The sequence below is a fragment of the Chamaea fasciata genome, unplaced genomic scaffold (assembly GCF_029207755.1).
Source record: "Chamaea fasciata isolate MVZ Bird 193981 ecotype frontalis unplaced genomic scaffold, bChaFas1.0.hap1 SCAF_1, whole genome shotgun sequence".
Taxonomy (NCBI): Eukaryota; Metazoa; Chordata; class Aves; order Passeriformes; family Sylviidae; genus Chamaea; species Chamaea fasciata.
Genome location: NW_027094086.1, coordinates 24,039,626 through 24,059,678, shown reverse-complemented (window position 1 = coordinate 24,059,678; position 20,053 = coordinate 24,039,626). Strand labels below are relative to the sequence as shown.

The 20,053-nt window shown below is 42.1% G+C and overlaps 1 protein-coding gene across 4 annotated transcripts; it reads left to right on the top strand.

Annotated features, from left to right (window-relative positions):
- Window positions 1-40: 40 nt before the first annotated feature.
- LOC136286721 (RING finger protein 151-like) lies at window positions 41-19,657 on the top strand. Of its 4 annotated transcripts, XM_066178624.1 has the most exons (8): window positions 233-247; window positions 3,163-3,211; window positions 4,372-4,485; window positions 5,443-5,666; window positions 6,899-7,038; window positions 8,882-9,044; window positions 10,408-10,528; window positions 11,495-19,657. In XM_066178624.1, exons 4-8 carry the CDS (start codon window positions 5,461-5,463, stop codon window positions 11,726-11,728), a joined length of 864 nt encoding a protein of 287 aa, XP_066034721.1. In that variant the 5' UTR covers window positions 233-247; window positions 3,163-3,211; window positions 4,372-4,485; window positions 5,443-5,460; the 3' UTR covers window positions 11,729-19,657. The 4 variants fall into 4 exon arrangements, with proteins under 4 accessions (XP_066034703.1, XP_066034730.1, XP_066034721.1 ...); XM_066178606.1 differs by lacking the exons at window positions 233-247; window positions 3,163-3,211 and adding an exon at window positions 41-173; XM_066178633.1 differs by lacking the exon at window positions 3,163-3,211 and having other exon boundaries at window positions 178-247.
- Window positions 19,658-20,053: the final 396 nt, after the last annotated feature.

Here is a 20,053-nt window from a genome sequence, read left to right as displayed (position 1 = left end):
CTGGCCGGGCCCTTCCCGCCCGCGGGGGAAGCTGTCACGCGCGTGCGCAGTGCCAGCCCGCGGCACCTGTGCCACACACAGCATGGCGGAGCGGCTGCTCGCCGCGCCGCCGTCAAGCGAGAGAGGCCGTAAAGGGAGCCTCGGCTGCGCGACAGCGAGCGGCGGCGGGTGGGGTGAGTGAGTGGGGCCGCGGCCCCGGGCGGTCCGGGGCGAGGGCAGCGGGCCCGGGTGGGAGATGCTGCGCGAGGTTTGTGCTCAGCGTTTGTCAGGGCCCTGTGCCGGACTGGCGACGGTATCGCCGGCGTGTGGGGAGGGGAGCGGGGTGTGTGCAGCTGTAAGGGTGTTTTGTCGCTGCCTGAGGCCGCCCAGGTGCTGTTTCTTGGTGTCGGGTCGCTTCTCCAGTTGTTTCTGGGCCAGCTTTGTGCTCGGTGACCAGGATCGTTGTCTCTCCCTGAAGCACCTTTCCAGGCCGTATCCGGAGGCCTTTCCCCTGTTACCTGTACAAAATTCTCCCTCCCACAGCTCCGAGGGGAGAGAGCTCCTCTGGCCCTGCTCTTGGCTCGGGGCGGCAGAGCCCGGCCCTGCACGGCCTCGAAGGTGGCCATAGAATTAATTAATTAGGTTGGAAAAGACCTCTGAGATCATCAAGCCCATTCCAAGGGCTGACCACCCTTTCTGTGAAGAAATTCTTCCTGCTGTCCAGCCTGAAACACAATCCCCGGCACAGCTTGAGGCGATGTCCTCTCATCCTGTCTCTGGTCGCCTGGGAGAAGACACCAGTCCTCACCTGGCTACAGTCTCCTCTCAGGTGGACCGATAAGGTCCCCTCTGAGCCTCTTTTTTTCCAGGCTGAACACCCCCAGCTGCCTCAGCCGCTCCTCATAGGACTTGTGCTCCAGGCCCTTCACAAGCTCCGTTGCCTTTCTCTGAACTCTGGTCTGTGCAAGGCAGGTCGTGGATGGTACTGTTTTGAGTAGCTTTTGCAGGACAGCAAGTGTTGTACAAAAATGTTCTTTGTTAAAATAGCTATAGTAGTTACGTAGCTCCTGGTGGAGGCCTTAAATGTGCTCGCATTTTTTATGTAAGGTTTTGGGTTTTTTTAAATTGGTTGTTTGCATCAGTGTAAGGTAGTGTTGCTGTTGATTTATTCTTACCCTCCTCTGTTCCTTTTCTCTTACACAAATGTTCGTCAGATTCCCCAGTGCACCAGTCTGGGGAGCTGAGCCGAGGGAGTAGCCCTCTGGCATCCTTGACCATGGACTGCTGCTCTCTTTCTTTCTTCCCTTTCTGCCCTGGCTGGAGTTTCTTATCGCTGGTCGTGCCCTGCTTACACAGTCCCTAAAGCTTTTGCTGAGCCACCTACAAGGAATTCTAGCCTAACAAATCAAATCAGGGCGTGGTGGTCTGTATGGTGATTTGCATCAGCCAGTTCAGGAAAGGGGCAAATTAAATGTTCTCACTGATTCAAAGGAGGAGGTGGAGGGAGGTGAGGATTACATTAATTTGTGGATAGATAGGCTTGGGCTACTGTAAGAAAACTGCCAAAGTTAATTTTTTTTTCCCCGATTCAGTCTTAAAATAGGTCATTTACCAAGAGTGATGCATCCAGTGCCTGAGAAACCACTTGTACAGTCATCGTTGAAGGGGTGAATCTGCCCCTTTGGGCATTGATGCTGGCTTGAAGTGGCTTACAGTGTCAGAGTGGCAAAAAACACACTAAAATATTGCTTCTGTATAGCAGGATTTAAAGCACAGTATGTCTTTCTGAAAATAAAGGCTGAAGAAATATCATGTCTCAGTGTCACCTCATCCCTGGGCCCTGTGCAGGACTCTGTTACTCCAGTGTTTCTGAAAATGCTGTTTTAGCCATGCACATCTGTAGTTCTGTCGTGGTTCACTCTAGCCCTTCAAACAGTTATGCTTTGTTTTGTCACATGGAAAAGAAGCATTTTTTAAAAATCAGAAGCTACTGCACATTACAAAATTCGGGTCACTATTTTAATTTCAGTGTCCTGACTTTCACAGTGGAATAGCTTTGATTAGTGCCAGACATTTAGCAAGCTTCGTGATGATGTTGTTGGGAACTACATCCCATCTGTATTCTCCCTGTTACCATATCCACACCAAATCTCTGAAAGCAGTGAAACCCACAACTCAAGGCTGGTTTTGGATGTGCATCTGCCTGGCAAACAGCATGGGCTGACAACTGTTGAAAAATTGCTTGAATTGCTTGATACCTGTGAAGCCTGGAGGAGATTTTTGCTTGTCCAGGGCTGCAGGGAAAAATAAAACATGTGAAACAATAGAAAGCAAATAGCCTGTCGTAGTTTGTGTGCTTTCTCTCCCAAAGAAATCCCCGTGCAATGATACCCTGACAATTTATGCACCCTCCCCTACATGCTCTTCACACCGCCCTTTTAGTCCAGTGGTCTAAAAGTTTTGGTCTGGGGTCTTTTAACAGCTGTTGAATTCTCTCTTTATGTCCGTGCAGGCAAGCTAACAACTGTTCTTAAGTTGCAGCTTCTGCTGATGACCATGAGCTCCTTATCTTCTGGTTTGTGCTACTTGTGCACCTGCTCCCCGGTAGAGCATGGGAAACTAAAATAAAGTCCTAGACTTAGGATAAACATTACTTAGCAACAACTAAAACATTGGTGTGTCGGCAACATTCTTCTCATTCTAAAGGCAAAACACAGCTCTGTAGCAGCTACTGGGAAAATTGCTAAGGAAATTTAACTCAGTTCCAGCCAAAAGCATGTCTAGGCAAAAGTCCACAGCTTACAGCCTAAGGCTTCCAGCAACCCAAGCAACATATGCTAAGCAAGTAGATACAAGCAAACAGCATTCTAAATCACACAGTATTATAAATCTAAGTGACTTATTCTATTTAGAAGTTACTTGCTTGAGCTAAGCAACTGACAGCTCTTAACAAAGTAATGTAATTTCTAGGTGCAATTAAAAAAGGAGTGTGGCAATTGGTGAATTGTAGTAGAATTGGGAAAATAAGTTTTGAGGCCAAATGGAGAAGAGAGAAGTTGCTGGGGATAAGCAGAAGCTGAAAATTCTCTCATTTTGTGGTGAAGATACTGGGTAAGGTGATCTGTGCTGCTGAAGTGCATGACTTTCATCAGATGCTCTCCCTCTGCTTTTCTCTTGACTAAGGTCCATCTCTTGAAGTTGACAAGAAAATAAAACATCCCTGGTTCTTCAGGTCAGGAAATTTCTACTGGAAAAAGTGTGGGACTTCAGTAACAGCTGTTGTCATAGGTCTCAGATCCATGGCCACTAGGGTTCCAGTGCCATGTTGTGCTGCTCCAACATGAGTCTTGAAAATGTGCTGAAGAGTCCCCCTTGATGGTATTTTTTGCCTCAAAGTTCCCATCCACTCTTCATTTGAACTCCAGTTTGGCTGGGGCCTTACACATCCATAAAAAATTTTTATACACAGGAATATGTATATAATGTATATAAATTGTTATTGCACTTCATTTCTCTGTTAAGCACAAATAAAATTTTTGTTCCCCATTTGATAAAAATAATCTTTCCTGCATTCTGTTAATCTTCAAACTTGCTAAAATATGCTGAAGAGTGTCTTGAAAACTTGGTCCTCAGGGACTACCAGTGGTTGTGCAATATGTAGCTCACAGCATGCACAATTCCAGTAGAACAGAAACTCAAGGACAGTAAAAGTGCTTAGTTTTGGTCTCTTATCTGTCCTTGAAAGTTTTCTAAAAGCAGAATCCTCTGCTTTTAGAGCAGGATCCACCAAACCCAATCGAAGTGTTATGCTACATTTCATATTATCAAATCTATATGTGCTGTTTAAATCTTCCAGCATAACTTAAGGGGTTTTAGTAATGACATCTTTTATGATGTTTTAAGTGAGCAACCCTAGTTATGCTACATATCACAGCAATGATATTTGCCAATACAACAAACTTGACTGTAATAGTTTTGTTTTAGAAATGAACTGCCTGTCATGACTGGATAAGAGCAGGTAGATAAGGAACTTCCATCTTTTTGAGGAATATAGTTTTACCAGATTTCTGTTGCTACTTTTCAATAATACTGAATTCTGTTGTCTTCAGTCTTACAAACAAAACTGGCTTCAGAATTGGTCGCCAGCAGGGTGTTCAGTTTGGTGATAAATATCTGCATCAGTACTAATTGGAACAGCAACTGATGATTATTTTCACCCTAATCTAGTTGGTTCTCCTGTGTTGAATTGTAGGTTTTCAGTGGCTTGCTTTGGAAAACTTGGTTTTAATGGGCTGTTAGGACAGCATCTATTCAGTAGCTGGCTTGTTAGACACAGGACTCAGTAACTTAGGAAACACTACTGAGCCTTACTCTTTCTAATTTTTCTCATAGGCATAATAAAGCAGTGAAGAGAAAGTGAAGGAAGTATTACATGCCTTACTAATCAGAAAACTGTTTCTGAAGTATTTGGGCAAACTACATATATATGTAGTAAAATCTACAAAGGTAAGATTTTCTATTCCTTTTCTATTTTATCTAGAAAACCTCACAACTAATGAAAATCTCTTTCACATGTCTCAGTGGGTTTACAGAAGTAACTTTGTATGTCAAGGAGGAATGTGGAGCCTAAAACTTACTCTTCTAAGGGAATTCTGTGGAGTCTTACTAATTCCACAAGGTTTTTCATGATAGGATTTAGATGAAGGCAGATTGCCCATTAGTTCTTCTTCACAAAGCTTTCAAATCCATTCAAAAGTTTCTCAGTTTTATAAAATAGATCATGTAGGAAAAGAAAAGCTCTTCATGATTTCAGGGTTAGCTGCAGTTTGGCTTCTTTTACTTCCTGAATATTAAGTATGTCTTCAGGCATGTTGAGATTTCATGCTGTTCCCTCTGTAATGGAGGTCTACAGTGAGTAGAGAATCTTTTTTTCAGTATGAAAGCAACATCTTAAATGATGTGCAGTTCATACATCCAGGATCTGCTAGCTGAAAGTGCCACAGCTGTTGTCAGTAAGAACACAGTTTTGTAAGTCTGCTAGACAGTACATGAAAGGTATTAAAATGGAAAGCAAACGTTTGCATTTGAACTTCTGTGAAGTTTCGGCTTCAGGTAGAATTCATGTAAGTAGAAACTGTATGTTTCACAGTGGCTGCTGCAATTAAGTTCAGTAACAGCATTCAGGAGAAGAGTGGCTTAGCTGTGCCACGCTTCTGCTGAATTCAGAGTTTAGAATACCTTGATGGAAAATTGCAATTCTGACATCCAGCAGTACAATTCTCAAGTTCCCACTAAAATTTGAAAGTCTCCAAAGTGTGTGTTCGTTTGAATTCACATAATCACTTCTTTATTCACATTTAGGTCTCCGTGTTTTTAGAACTTTTCAGGCCTCTTTGTGGATCCACCCATACAGATCCAGCACAAAGATTGTTTAATTTCTGTGTGTTTGGGGCTTTTGAATAGGTTGAAGGTGTGGAGAGCATGGGTTATGACATTGAGCGCTTCGTGGGCTATGTCAATGAAGGACTGTTGTGCTCCATCTGCCGAGACGTGTTGGAAGACCCACTGCAGGCTCCCTGTGAGCACGCCTTCTGCACTGCCTGTATCCATGGGTGGCTCGTGCATCACAGTAACTGCCCTGAGGACAGACAAGTGATTGATGTGTCTTTGCTACGACCTCTCTACAGGTATCCAATAATCTTGCTGTGTGTTGAAATTACATGAATTTAGGATTTCTCAGCTTTGCTTGCACAGCTTCATCTCAGGTCAATACTGTCACTCAGGCTGTCTTTATCCACTATGCCCCAACTAGGACACCAACTACTTGCATGAAGTCATTAGCATTTTCTATTTATTTTAACTAACTTTTAGGGTGTTAGGATTTCAAAACTGAAAGAACACTTAGTTTGTTCTCCACCTCTTTATATCTTGAATGCTGATTCTAGATACCTGTCTAGATTTTATTCTGAATGTCCCTTACTGCTTCAAAACTTTTCTAAACTTTATTTCAGAGAAAGGAAGCAAAGCAACTCTTGATGACAGTCACTACACAGTCTATATCTCTTTTGTTTTCAGTCTTAGCTAGATGCTGTAGTGAGGTTTGTAAATAACAATTCCTGGAGATATGAACCAAATTTCTGACCTTCAAATTCTTTTTCAAGAAAATCTTTAGACATAGGAATATCTATTGTGAACCACCTTGTCATGGAAAGCAGGCTGTTTTCACAAGTGCCTTCTATAGCTGGTCAGGCAGTTGGACCATATGGTTGTTGTTGATCCTTTCCAAACAAACTATTATATTTTAAACTGTTAATTCCTGCTAGTGTCAGCACAAAAACAGTTTTAACAGTAGATGCTGCTTGCTGTTTAACACCTGCATTTTCTAATCTTGCTCAGACTAACAGTTATGTATTTAAAGTCTACAGCTACAGTAAATTTAACTTGGTTAGTACTCACAATGTAATTTTTCATTCATGAGATTTTACTATCTGGAAGTTAACTATAGGGTAGACAGAGCACTAGAGTTTAATTTTTAGATTGATGTGTCTGTACTCACTGTAGTCCTTTAGTCTGGCATGTTTAGAAACATGGAACTTAAATGGCAAATGAGTAACCCTGGTGTTTGTAACTGATGATACCTGCTGAGCCAATGAAAGGTCACAATTAAAAATTATTCAAAAATAAAAAATTTCATTTGCATATTTAAATTTGGAGACTGAATTTTCCATTAACATTGTTTCTTTCAAGTTGTTTTTCACTGATACGGTCACTTGAATTCTTAAAACAAGAAATAAAGCTAGTTACTTACAATTTTTCCCAACTGAGCTTAGAATCTTGCTTTCTTTTCCCAGAAGTTGAAAACACAATTTTTCCAATAATGTTCCCAGATTTAAGAACAAATTCTTTTCTTTGCATGTAGATACATGAAAAATGATTTAAACCGTCTTCAGCTACATTGCAGAAACAGAGAGTATGGCTGTGAAATGATTTGTTCTCTGGAGTCTATAGACAGGCATGAAAGGGAGTGTGAGTACAGTCAGATACCTTGCTCCAATGCTGGTGAGTAAGATTCAAACAAGTTGAATCTTTTGTATTTAGAAACACATTTGTCATCTTCCCATCAACAGAACTGTAATAAAGGCCATTACTTTCTAACAGAAATTCAAAGCTGGCACAATCTGCTCTATACAGCAGTGTTTTTAAATAAAATGTAGTAGCAGTTTATGGCAGTCATGATGATTAGCAGCTGTTTCTTATCCAAAAACTAACCGAAATGAATGTGATGAACTTAAAATGTATGAAAATGTAGTAGTGCTTTAGTTTTGCTTTCTGTCAAGTTATGAGTTTGTTTTCCAATTCTGCCTGCATGTTCTGATGTTTGAATGAATGCAGTACCCCCTGCAGAGGACTTAGGGCTCATAATTCATTTATAAAACACCTGGTTGCCTGGTGCATGTGCAGCTGCCAACTCTGTGACATGGTTTTAACAAGAAGGTATCTTGGAAATAAGATTTTTTCTAAGCTGAATTCTGGTTAGAATGTTCATCATGAGGTTCTTATTTAAAGCAAGGCTATACCTCCTGAGAAAGAAACATGCCTCTGAAAAGGAACATACTGTTAAAATTTCCCAGTTGACTTCATTTGAAATGTTGTATGTTCCTAGATAAAATTAATTTTTAATTAATGATGTTAAGGACGTAGTTGAGTCTACGTAATTAATTAATTGATTTAAATTAATTATGAGATGATTGAGGTACTAGAATTGCTCTGCTGGAAGGTACAATTTCTCTCAGAATTGAGTGACTTCTGAAGATGTTTGATTCACCTGTTCTGCTTCCTACAGAAACAGTAGTGTTTTCCAGATTCATGTATTTTACAGTGTTGTACAGATTTATATTTTTACACCACACTGGGTATCTGGTGTTTGGTGTGTGAAGGCTCTCACGTCTCTTGAGCTCTTTCCCAAGAATACATGGAGTGTATTTTGAGTACCTCAATTACAAATCATTATATTTGTTAGTAAAACGGTTGTAGAGAGCTCAAGTGTCATTTTCTGGCATGATTTGTTGGGAAGTTTCAATACTCCATTGTTTCAATTTCCTTAAAGCTGATATTCTCTTCAAATTAAGTGCAAGTGTGTATTTAATTTGAAGAGAGTATCAACAAAGTGAGCTTCAGAGATTAAACTACAAACTTCCTTAGTCTGACTTCATAAGTTAAGACTACAAACTTCGAGTTTAGAGTGTTAAATGCAGCAATAATTTATGTAGTGCTTATTTTTGATTCTTTACATTTTACTTTTAATGTTTACTACAGAACTGCAAAGAATGTATCCTAGAATTTCTGTGGAAATATTTCTGTCTTTGTATGAGTTACTAAATGTTCATAAATAAGTGTTCCAACTTATTTATATGGTCTAGTACATTATGGACAAGACCAACAAATTGTCTGGAAAAAAAGTTTGCATTCCATCTCATCCACATCTCTCTTTATTACATCTTTTGGATTTTCCCTTGGTTTGATTGCATAGTATTTTTTTACACATGTGTATTCTTTATCAATTCCAGTCACTGCTATCTATGATGGTAGTGCAGGCAAGCTTCTAGTGTCTTAGGTTGGCATCAGGATTGTCATTACTGAAGTTGATTTAATGCCAAACCAGCAGTAGAAGACTTTACAGAAAATTCCTCCTTCCAACCTTTCTGTATTTTCAGTTAATGGATAAGTATCCTAATAAGACCTTTTAACAGCATTGTATTAGTAGCTACGTATGTGTAACTGTCGTAGTTCACATCCTAAACAAACCACTTTCCTCAGCTTCCTTCCCTGAGTGTTTTTGCTTGGAATGACTAGAAATGCTTTTGTTGTCAGTGGCTGTCTTGCCTTGCTCTCCCTTGCTCAGGCTGCACGGTACAGGTTGAGCGGCGGAACTTGGATGGGCACCTGGCGGTGTGCGAGTACCGGAGCCGGGAGTGCCCCAATGGCTGCGGCTACACCATCCTCAGCGCCGAGGACACGCAGCACAACTGTGTGGCAGAGCTGAGAACTGAGCTGGAGCTACTTCGGTACAAATCTTCTGTTTCTCTCCTGTCTCTGTTGGGCTGGGCTTAAAGTCACTGCATGAAGCACTTTGAAATACTTGCACTGGATTCTGGTGTGTGTTAAATGGTCCCTTAATTGCTTGATGCTAACGAGCCACGATTTTATTATGTGTCAGCATAGACTTTAAATTCTTCCTGTTTTAGTTCTTTTGTTGTTGGGGGTTTTTTTCCAAGTTACTATAAATCTTAAAAACACACCATTGCTTGCAGTTGAACAGAGCTGCGAGCTTACTATTTCAAATGACAGAAAACCTGAGAAAACTGAAGTTGGCAATTTAGTTTTTCCATTGGCCTGCTATAGACACAAAGTCACATTATTTAATAATTGTATTTAGTTTATGATTTTACAGATCAAGTAGATAAAAATCTGTGATTATTTTGGCAGGTACAGGTAGATTCAACCACTAAAGGTCTAATTCTGATTTTTTTTAAGTCCTGGTAGATTAACAGTCAGCGAATATGACTCTTACCAGCATCCTTGTTTTCCTCTGACATGTTTCTTTCCCTTTTCATTTTATTCCAGCTGGACTTTTTTCCCTCCCTCATGCTCCTTCCCATTTGTATGTTTCACCTCCTAAGTGTTGTGCTTTTGAACACTGCTGTGAAGTCAGGCTCAGATATGGTTTAAATGTGTTGAGACACAAGGGATTCTGCTACCTGCTTTCTCAACTCAAAAGATTAATGTAGTGCCATCTGATTTTGGCTGTGGAGCTGTGTGAGTGACTGGGTTGTAACAGGTTCCTGCATACTGTCACATACTGTCCACCATCAAAGTGGACAAGATTACACAGAACCATGGAATCACTGAAATTGGAAAAGGGCTTTGAGATCATTGAGTCCAGCAGTTAATCCAGCACTGCCAGGCCCAGCACTAAACCGTGTCTGTAAGTGCCTACCATGTCCACGCACTCAGGCTGTCTCACTTCCTTAAATGTTTAGCAGTACTATGCAGGATTCAGACTTTTTATCTTGGCTGCCTCTATTTCATAACACTTAGCAAGCACATACTGTAGGCGAACAGCAGAAAATCACTTACAGTCATAAATCCACCTTGAGCTCGTGGAAGTACTTCAGGAATATGATCTGATCGTCCCTCTATAGGCTCCTCATGGGCACTTTAGTGCCTCTGGGCATTATGCAATTCTTTATCCCAGTTTTTGTTTTTGTTTTTGTTTTTTTAATTAATAAATCATGCCTGTACAGGGGCATCCTGTAGAGCTTGCTGGTAATCAGTTCAGTCTCTTTGGCTGCGAGAAGGCTTTCTGGATTTTGAAGATCATTCTTTTCTCTGCCTACAAGACTTAACAAGGAGAAATAAACTTTTTAGGTCAGAAATGATCTGCAGAGTGGAGGAGGCAAAACATGAGATGGAGTCAAGGTTAGATTCTCAGAGAAGGCATATGGTCCAAAAAGAGAGTATTCTGCAAAATGAAATTGAAGAACTGAAGGTAAATACAATCCTTTTTTTTTTTTTTTTCTCTTAACAGTCTGGCTTTTTGCTTTCCCCAGTAGCAGTTTCTTATTTTGTAAATAAAGTCTCATACAGAGGAAAATGGCATTAAGTATGGGAAGTAAAACCATCAAGGCTTTACCAGGTTAGCTCTGTGGAGAAGCAGGCTGGATGCTGTATTCCTGTCGTTTATCTGCTTCAGGATCACTGGAGCTCACCTGGGTACTCTGTCTGTGTTTTGTGTGTGCATAACATTGTCAACAGATCAATCTGAGACTGATTTCAGTGTCTAAATGTAGAATATACATCACAAAGTGGATGTAATTAAACATCCAGCTCCATTTATAATTGCTATGCAAAGTGGCTTAGTCCAGAGCTGATACAGAGCCCTACTGCCAACAGTGGTGTTTGCACTGTTGTCAGAAGCTTGGAAAGGTTCACAGTAAACTTCATCAAGTAACAAGCAAGGCTGTCTTATCATTTTATTCATCCTGGGTTTATTATATCACAGACCAATGATTTCTAAAGCGATAGTTTTTAAAAGCTTTATAAAGTTTTTTAAAACTTCACAGGTTACGTTTTTATTTTTACTGGATTTGATGTTAAATCCTTGCAGAATGTATCTTTAACAAAACCACAACTGTATTTTGTTTGGATTCTTGAAATAGAAAATAAAGCAGTAATTGGGTAAATTGGCTCTTTCTTATCATGCTTTGTAAGAAACAAAATATGAAAACAAAATATTTTTGAAAAACATATTGGAATCTTTAGAACAAGACCTTCCCAGAAGGTGAATGCTGGATTGTGTCTCAAATTGTTTACATTTGTTGCACTATCAAAAAACTATTTTGGTGTTTTTTGTTCCTAAGACTCCGTCACCCTACGTGCATGGCCAGTTTGACTTCCTTGCACCATCATTAGAGGAGGGCTTGTTTCTTGCAGTAAATCTGTATTTGCATTTCAGAGTCAGATGTCACGAATGATGTCAGATGTGCGGTCTCTGATGGCTGCGGAGAGGCAGCACCGTCAAGAGCTGGAGCAGGCAGAGCTGGAAAAACGGGAGTTAATGGAGCTGCTGAAGGGACTGCAGAAGGACTGTAGATTAACTACTACAGAGGGAAGCAGGAAGTCAAATTTCCGTCCTTTGACACGACTAGAGAGTGTAAAAAGAAAACCTAGGGAAGTTACAGTTATCTAAATAGTACTAAGCTCAAATAGCATTTACTTCAAGTACTGGCTTCTGGCAAACTAATTTCTTTGAACGATTGGTAAACTTTATATAATTTCTGATTTACTTGTTTTCATTTAAAGTCTTAATTACAACTATTTCCTTTGGGGTCATAAAAACAAACAGAAGATTTTTTTTTTTCTGAGGGAATACTGATCATTAAAAATGGTAATTGGAAGACATATTTTTAGCTGATGTTTTTATAAAAAAGGCAAGGAGACTTGGTTTATTCTCTCTTTACTGCATCACTTACAGGAATCTTTCAAGACTGAAAGCTACAGCTTTTTAAAGTAAAAAACTCAGACTACTATGGACCAGGAAGAAAAAAAAACATTTAAGTATCTCTGTTTCAAACAAAAAAGCAAATGTGACCATTCGGGATGTAGTTAATTTGCGGAAAAGTGAACAGTAGAATTAGTAAGTCAGTAATAGAAATTAATAAGATTTTGTTTGTTTGTAGTCCATAGAAGGTCTCATTTCAAAGGTGGAAAGCAAGCACTTTAAATTGTAATTCTTCTGCTATGTAACAGCTTCAGGTGAGGTTGACTGTTGCTTTGGAGCTTCTTCTCATTTCCCAGGCTGATACACACTTGAGAGACTAATACTAAAGCCTGAGGTAGTAGAATAATCTACTATGTGTGAATAACTTTGAGTTTGTGGGAATGGATCTACTTCTTATTTAAAAATTTGAAGTTTTTGTATGTGAGAGTATCAGGTATTTCTACAGAATCTTTTAAGCATAAGACCAGTCAATTTGGTACTCAATGTCTTTTAAATATATATAAATACGTGGAGTATCCTTAATTTTCTTGTGGCAAGTTTAAAGCTACTTGATATGCGCGAGAGATGAATATTTGCACAGTCGATTCAGCTTCAGACATCGGTGTTAGTGCTCAAGCAAGCTGCAGGGAGTGCCAGAGCCTGGCACTGGCATCAGAGGGTAACAGAACACCTGTGTGAGTGAGTAGGTCAGTGATCTGCTCTGCTCAGCAGTACAGCTCAAAGGGCAGGTGAGAGGGTAAAGGGACATTAGAGCATCTGAGGAAGAGATTGGCTGGTAAAGCCATTTTCTGCCTCCCCTGAGGCAAATATACCAGTCAAATGCACCTCAGAAAGTGGAGGATCACTAGAGATGAACTGAGGGTGGCAGGTCAGTGATGCAGGCAAACTGTTGACCCGGTAAAGTGCATCTACACCAACGCACAGTGTGGGCAGCAGCAGGAGGAGCTGGAAGCCATTGTTCAGCACGAAGGTTTTGATGTTGTCACCATCACAGAAACGTGGGATTACTCTCATCATGGCAGTGCTGCAATGGCTGGGTATAAGCTCTTTAGAAGAGACAGGCAAAGCAGGAGAGGTGGTTGGATAGCCCTGTACAACAGGGAGTGTTTTGATTGTGTTGAAATTGATGATGAAGATGACAAGGTTGAGTGCCTTTGGGTGAGGATCACAGGGAAGGTCAGCAGGACAGACATCATGGTGGGAATCTGTTAGAGACCACCCAGCCAGGAACAGGCTGATGTTCTTGGTATTCTACAAGCGGCTGGCAGAGGCGTTACAGTCACCAGCCTTTGTACTCATGGGGGACTTCAACTTGCCAGATGTCTGCTGGAAATACAGCAGAGAGGAAGCAGCCTAGGGGGTTCCTGGAATGTGTGGAAGACAGCTTTCTAACTAACACAAAGGGTAAATGAGTCTAACAGAGGAGGGGCCCTGTTGTTTGTGGGCAGAGAAAGACTGGTGGGTGATGTGGTGGTCAGTGGCCATCTTGGGCAGAGAGACCACAAACTGCTAGGGTTTTCTATTCTGGGTGAATTAAGGAGGGACAGCAGCAGGACTTCTGCCTTGGACTTTGGTGAGCAGACTTTGGCCTGTTTAGGACACTGATTGTCCAAGTCCCTTGGAAGTCAGTCCTGGAGGGCAAAGGAATCCAGGAAGGCTGGATGTGCTTTATGAGATAGCAGTCCACAGCTTGGACAGGAGCACTCTTTGCTGGGTTAAGAACTGGCTGCATGGCCAGGCTCAAAGAGTGGGGGTGAACAGTGCTGCATCCAGCTGGCAGCCAGTCACTAGTGGTGTCCCTTAGGGGTCTGTGCTGGGGCCAGCTCTGTTCAATATCTTTATTGATGACGTGGATGAGGGTATTGAGTCTTCCATTAGTAAATCAGATGACACTAAGCTGCGAGCGTGTGTCGATCTGTTGGAAGGTAGGACAGCTCTGCAAAGTGACCTGGAACTGTTGAATGGATGGGCAGAGTCCAATAGGATGAAGTCTAGTAAGTCCAAGTGCCAAGTCCTGCATTTTGGCCACAATAACCCCCTGCAACGTTACAGGGGACAGTGTGGCTGGACAGTGCCCAGTCAGAAAGGGACCTGGGGGTTCTGGTGACAGCAGCCAGCAGTGTGCCCTGATGGCCAAGAGGGCCAATGGCATCCTGGCCTGGATCAAGAGTAGTGTGACCAGCAGGAGCAGGGGGGTCATTATTCCCCTGTAGTGGGCACTGGTGAAGCCACACCTTGAGTGCTGTGTCCAGCTCTGGCCCCTCAGTTTAAAGAGGACGTTGAGACCCTTGAGCACGTCCAGAGGAGGCAACAAGGCTGGTGAGGGGTTTGGAACACAAATCCTGTGAGGAATGGCTGAGGGAGCTGGGGTTGTTTAGCCTGGAGAAAAGGAGACTCAGAGGTGACCTTATCACTCTCTACAACTTCCTGAAAGGTGGCTGTAGCCAGGTGGGGGTTGGTCTCTTTCTCCAGGCAGCAACTGACAGAATGAGAGGACACAGTCTAAAGCTGTGCCAAGGGAAATACAGGTTGGATGTTTTGTACAGAAAGGGTGATACGGTACTGGAATGGCCTGCCTGGAGAGGTGATGGAGTCACAATCCTTGGATGTGTTTAAAAAAAGACTGGATGTGGCACTCGGTGCCATGGTTTAGTTGAGGTGTTGGGGCTGGGTTGGACTCAATGATCTTGAAGGTCTCTTCCAACCTAGCGATTCTGTGTGAAATTCTGTGTGAAAAAGCAGTTGTTAAATATTCAGGAACAGACTGTGTAGAAAGACAGGTTGTCAGGGAAATAGACTGGCATGGTTAAACAGAGAACTTAAGCTGGAACTTAAGTAGGGGAAAAAAAGAGAATATATCGCCTCTGGAAGGAGGGTCAGGTAACTTGGGAGGACTACAAGAATGTCACGTGGTCATGTAGGAAGAAGATTAAAAGGGACAAAACCCAACTAGAACTTGCTTTGGCCACTACAGTTAAAGACAAGAAAAAAAGTTTCTATAAATACCTTGACGGCAAAAGGAGGGTCAAGGAGTGTCTCCGCCATTTGTTGAATCCAGAGGGTGGTGTAGTGACAGGGTTGAGGAACAGGCAGAGGTACTTAATGCCTTCTTTGCCTTTGTCTTCAATATCAGGATCAGTTGTCCTCAGGATACCCAGCTCCCTGAGATGGAAGTTGTTGATGGGCAGATGAGTGAAGCCCCCACAGTCCAGAACAGGATGGTTAATGACCTGCTCTGCCAGTTAGACACTCACAGGTCTATGGTCCCTGATGGGATCAACCCCGGAGTAATGAGGGAACTGGCAAAAGTATTTGCCAAAACACTTTCAATCATCTATCACCAGTCCTGCTTAACTGGAGAGGTTCCAGCTGACCAGAGATCAGCAGATGTAACACCCACCTACAGGAATGGTTGGAAGGATGATCTGGGCCAATACAGGCCAGTCAGCCTGACCTCAGCTCTGGGCAAGGTTCTGGAACAGATCATCCTGAGTGCCATTACATGGCACATGCATGACAACCAAGGGATCAAGCCCAGACGACACAGATTTAGGAAAGGCAGGTCATGCTTAATTGATCTGATCTCCTATGACTAAGTGGCCTGCTGAGAAGATGAAGGAAAGGCTGTGGATGTTGTCTGTCTAGACTTCAGTAAAGCATTTCACACCATCTTCCACAGTGTCCTTCTAGAAAAACTGACTACTTGAGACTTGGATGGGTAAACTCTCCAATGGATAAAAAGTTGGCTGGTTGTCAGGCCCAGAGAGGGTTGGGGAATGGAGCTAAGTCCAGTTAGCAGCTGGTAACTAGTGGTATTTCCCAGGGCTCAGTATTTGGGCCAGTCCTGTTTAACACCATTATTAATGATCTGGATGTGGGGATTGAGTGCATCCTGAGTAAACTTGCAGACAACACCAAGTTGGATGGGAGTGTTGATCTGCCCAAGGGTAGGAAGGCTCTGCAGACATGATCAGTGTGCCAAGGACAACTGCACGAGGTTCAGTAAGTCAAGAGTGCTGTGTCCTGCACTTGGGTTGCAGCAATCCCGTGCAGTGCTGAGGGCAGAGTGGCTCAAGAGCTCTTCAGCAGAAAGGGGTTTGGTTGTGCTGGTTGACAACCGGCTTAATATGAGTCAATGTGTGCCCGGGTGGCCAAGAAGGCCAGTGGCATCCTGGCCTGTATCAGAAATAGTGTGGCAGTGGTTGTCCCTCTGTATTTGGCACTGGTGAGGCCATGCCTTGAGTGCTATGTCCAGTTTTGCCCCTTCACTTTAAAAAGGAAACTGAAAGGTGTCCAGCACAGGGCAACAAAGTTCATGAAAAGTCTAGAAAGCTTTTCTCATGAGGAGCAGCTGAAAGAGCTGGGCTTGTTTAGTCTAGAGAAGAGGAGGCTCAGGGGAGACCTCTTCACTCTCTACAACTCCCTGAAAGGAGGGTGTAGCCAGGTGGGGACTGGTCTCTAATTCTTTGTCTACGGTGAGAGGAGGACAAGAGGATATGGCCTTAAGCCCAGACAGGGGAGTTTCAGATTAGATGTTAGAAAAAAAGTTTTCACTCTTAGGGCGATAAGGCATTGGAATAGGGTCACTATCCTTGGAGGTGTTGAAGAGTCGTCAGGATCTGGGGCTGAGCAATGATTTAGGGGTTGCAGGGCTGGTTCTGGGTTGACAGTTGAACTTGGTCTCTTCCATCCTTGATTCAAAGTTTGCAACAGTATTTTTTAACAGACCCACAAATCAAGGAGGCATTTATCTGTAAGCACTGCATGAGAAGTCTGTTCAAAGACTTTCTCCAAACTTTTTACACAGCCTGTTCATGTTGTTTTCAGTGGTATAACTAAGCCATATTCTCAGCTCATCAGTGTACTAACTATAGAGACATCTGGCCTTCTGTTTACTGAACGTGTTAAATCAGTTTTGAAGGCTCAGGAAAATGTATGCAGGTTCAACAACTCAAATATGTTTATTTTATAGTTTGAAAAGCAACTGCATTAGTGTGCATGCCTTGCTGTCACTCAGAGAAATGCTTTTATAGCTAATAGCATAACCAAAGAGAGAGACAGCAGTCTTCTTTAACACAAAGTCTACATTATGAAGATTTGTGGTCAGAGCTGTCTGAATTTTGGGCATTAGTAAATCCTTCTAACTTGCTGTTTCTTTATGCTCAGTACCACGGAGGCAGATGTGCACATATTCAGGTCTTAGATATTAAAAAACTGGTCTTGTGTATTTAAAAACTGACATAAATAGCTCGTCTGTAAAAGCAGGGTTTTTTCAGGGAAAAAAACCCCCACATTCAAAGTAATTAAGAGTATTTGGGACACTAGCAATCTCACCAGTTCATGCCATAGCACATCTCTTAAGCAGCCATATTTAATAATCTGAAATAGTAAACTAGTAGCTATAATTTGGGAAGACCTTCATTGACACTAAATGTTCAGTGGTCAGTTCACTTACATCAGTGTGTGTATTAAAGCAATAGGTAGAAAGTAAGAATGCTGTTACTCTTGTGTTCTAAACAAGCAAGCTGTGAGTGTCTGTGCTCTGCGTGACATTATTGCAGCATTCATGCTAATTTTCAAGCTTTTTGGCAACACCAGATTTCATGCTATTAGATGCAGTTAGTGCTTTTCTGTGTACTGTAACTGTGTGGTTGTGATGTGACTTTATCTACTTTGCCTAATGTAAAGAAGAAAATTACTTCAAAATCCTTTAGAACTCAATGAGCTGGATCATCTTTCCTGAGTCAGAGGGCAGTAACCCGATCTTGTCTGTCCTGACCACAGAAGAAAGCAAGTTATTAGCTCTGTGCATTCCCCATAATGGGATCTCTGCATTTGTTTGCTTTAGAAACTTCACTCACACATTTATGACTAAATTCCTCCTAGTATGGGAAATAGGGTTTATTTAATGTTTACTTAGCCTTTGGTCTGCTGTCTTTTCCCTAAGTGATGGACATGAAACTGCATGAGAAGAGTATCCTAGGTGGTAAGGAAGGACCTTCTGCTGTGCAGTCAAGCTCTCACAGTCCGAACTTCCAGCGTGGAAATGTGGCAACTCTTTGGGCCGACTGGCTGCTGGGAAGGGCTGTCCGTTCGGGCTTCCTTTAGCAGCAGAGAAACACTTTCAGAGACATTTTAAACAGGTACACAGTAGCTAATGGCATCAGGTCCCTCTGGTGACTTTAAGCTTTATGCCATTCCTCTGGGTTGGTAACGGTTCTGCACTTCAGATTTTCCTCTGCTAATGAACCCCTCAGAGGGTGGCATTGCTGAGGTATCATTATCATTTAATCTGTCTTACAGTTGACTAGGCTGACATTAAATAGCCCATTTTGGTAGTATTTCATCTACTTCTTGCTTTTCCAGTCTCATGTATTATGCAGCTCTTAATAGCAGTTGGCAGCAACAAGGGATTTTTTTTTCCCTTTCTTTCAAATGGTCTGTTAATCCTGTTCACAAAAACTAAGACTCCAAATATTGTACTAGACTTGACATAAGTTAAAGGCATTCACTTGGAAATGCTACTTCCCTAGTCATGATCATACTTTAGTATTATATGAGATACTGCTAAAAGTGCATTACAGGATTCCAGCCCAGAATTGCTGGTATTACTATTCTCATACTAAATCACACCTTAATCAGTTCCATTTCCTCACAAGTGGAACTGCTGCTCCAAGTGGACCAGTAACTGTGCAAATTGTTGCATTTTGAGTTGCTGCTTCTGGCTGTCTGCAGCTGGAAGAGGGAGAGCAAAGAGAGAGGACAAGTGTGGTGTGACTGTTCCCTCAGCCCAAAAGCAGAGATGTGGCTGCACCAGCTTGTGCCACAGCCAGCTTACCAGTGTGAGCTGCCAGCGTGTGGTAGGGAGTTAACATGGCATTAGAATTAAAAGGAGATTAAGTCTTTATCCACAGTTAGGTGGGTACACAATGTCACAATACCAAGCCTGGGAGATTCAGAAACAAAACTCAGAGAGAGCAAGTGGTTAACTAAGGTATGTGGGAACTTGCATATATAAGAGTTTCTTGTCAGCACAGAAGGGAAGAGAATTGCACAGTCAAGCAAAATACCTGCCATAGTGATGTATTATGACTGGCCAAAAGTGGTTTTATCTGAAATGTTCTAAGGTGTTTGTATGAAGTAATGTATTAATAGACCCCAGTTGCAAACAGTTCCTACAATTTATAGAAATTGGTTGCCTTGCAAATGCAATTTTCCATGTGCTGTCCTCTTGGATGTTTCTGGCATGGTGCTTCTCTACAGCCACTTTCCTTAGAAATGCTGGGTAGTATTGACAAGGAGCAGTACTAGCCTTGCCTTTCTCCCGTACTGTTGTCAGAAGGGGTACGGTAGGTCAGGGAGATTTTACCACATAGAAGATGCCTTTATAAAGACCTACAATTCTATGCAACTTTCTATTAACTGAGTAAACACTGAACTGTCTTCCAGCATTATGGGTCGCTGCCAGTCTATTTACATTTTCTACCTTTATATGCACAAGGATAAACCAGCGCTTAAGGTCTTAATCTCTAGTGTGTGTAAGAAATGGTAACACTTTGTATCACTTTGAAGTACACTTTGTATAAAAGTTAAACTAATAAAGGGTCTACACCATAATTAACACATGTTGGTTCACTTCATTCTTTACAGAAGTTTGAGTACTCTATCAGACAGAGGAGCAACATTTAGGTACACTGGCCTGCAGAGCATAGGAGTCACAAATGCACTGCAATTACAGGCTTACCTGGAGTAGGTAAGGCTGCACTTTCCCTCCTAGAGGGAGCAGTAAACAAAGCAGGTGTTCAGTCAAACTACCCCGCTTTCTCCAGGATTTCCCTCACACTTCACAGAGTGGAGTTTCTGAATGGGATTAGTAGCTGCTTGGAAGGCAAAGCACTGGCAAAAATTGAGAATTCCTGGAGTACAGCACTCCAGTCCTGCACAGACAACAGGACAATAAAGGGGCAAGAAGGGAAAAATTCATTCTCTGTCCATCAACTACAGGGATCTCAC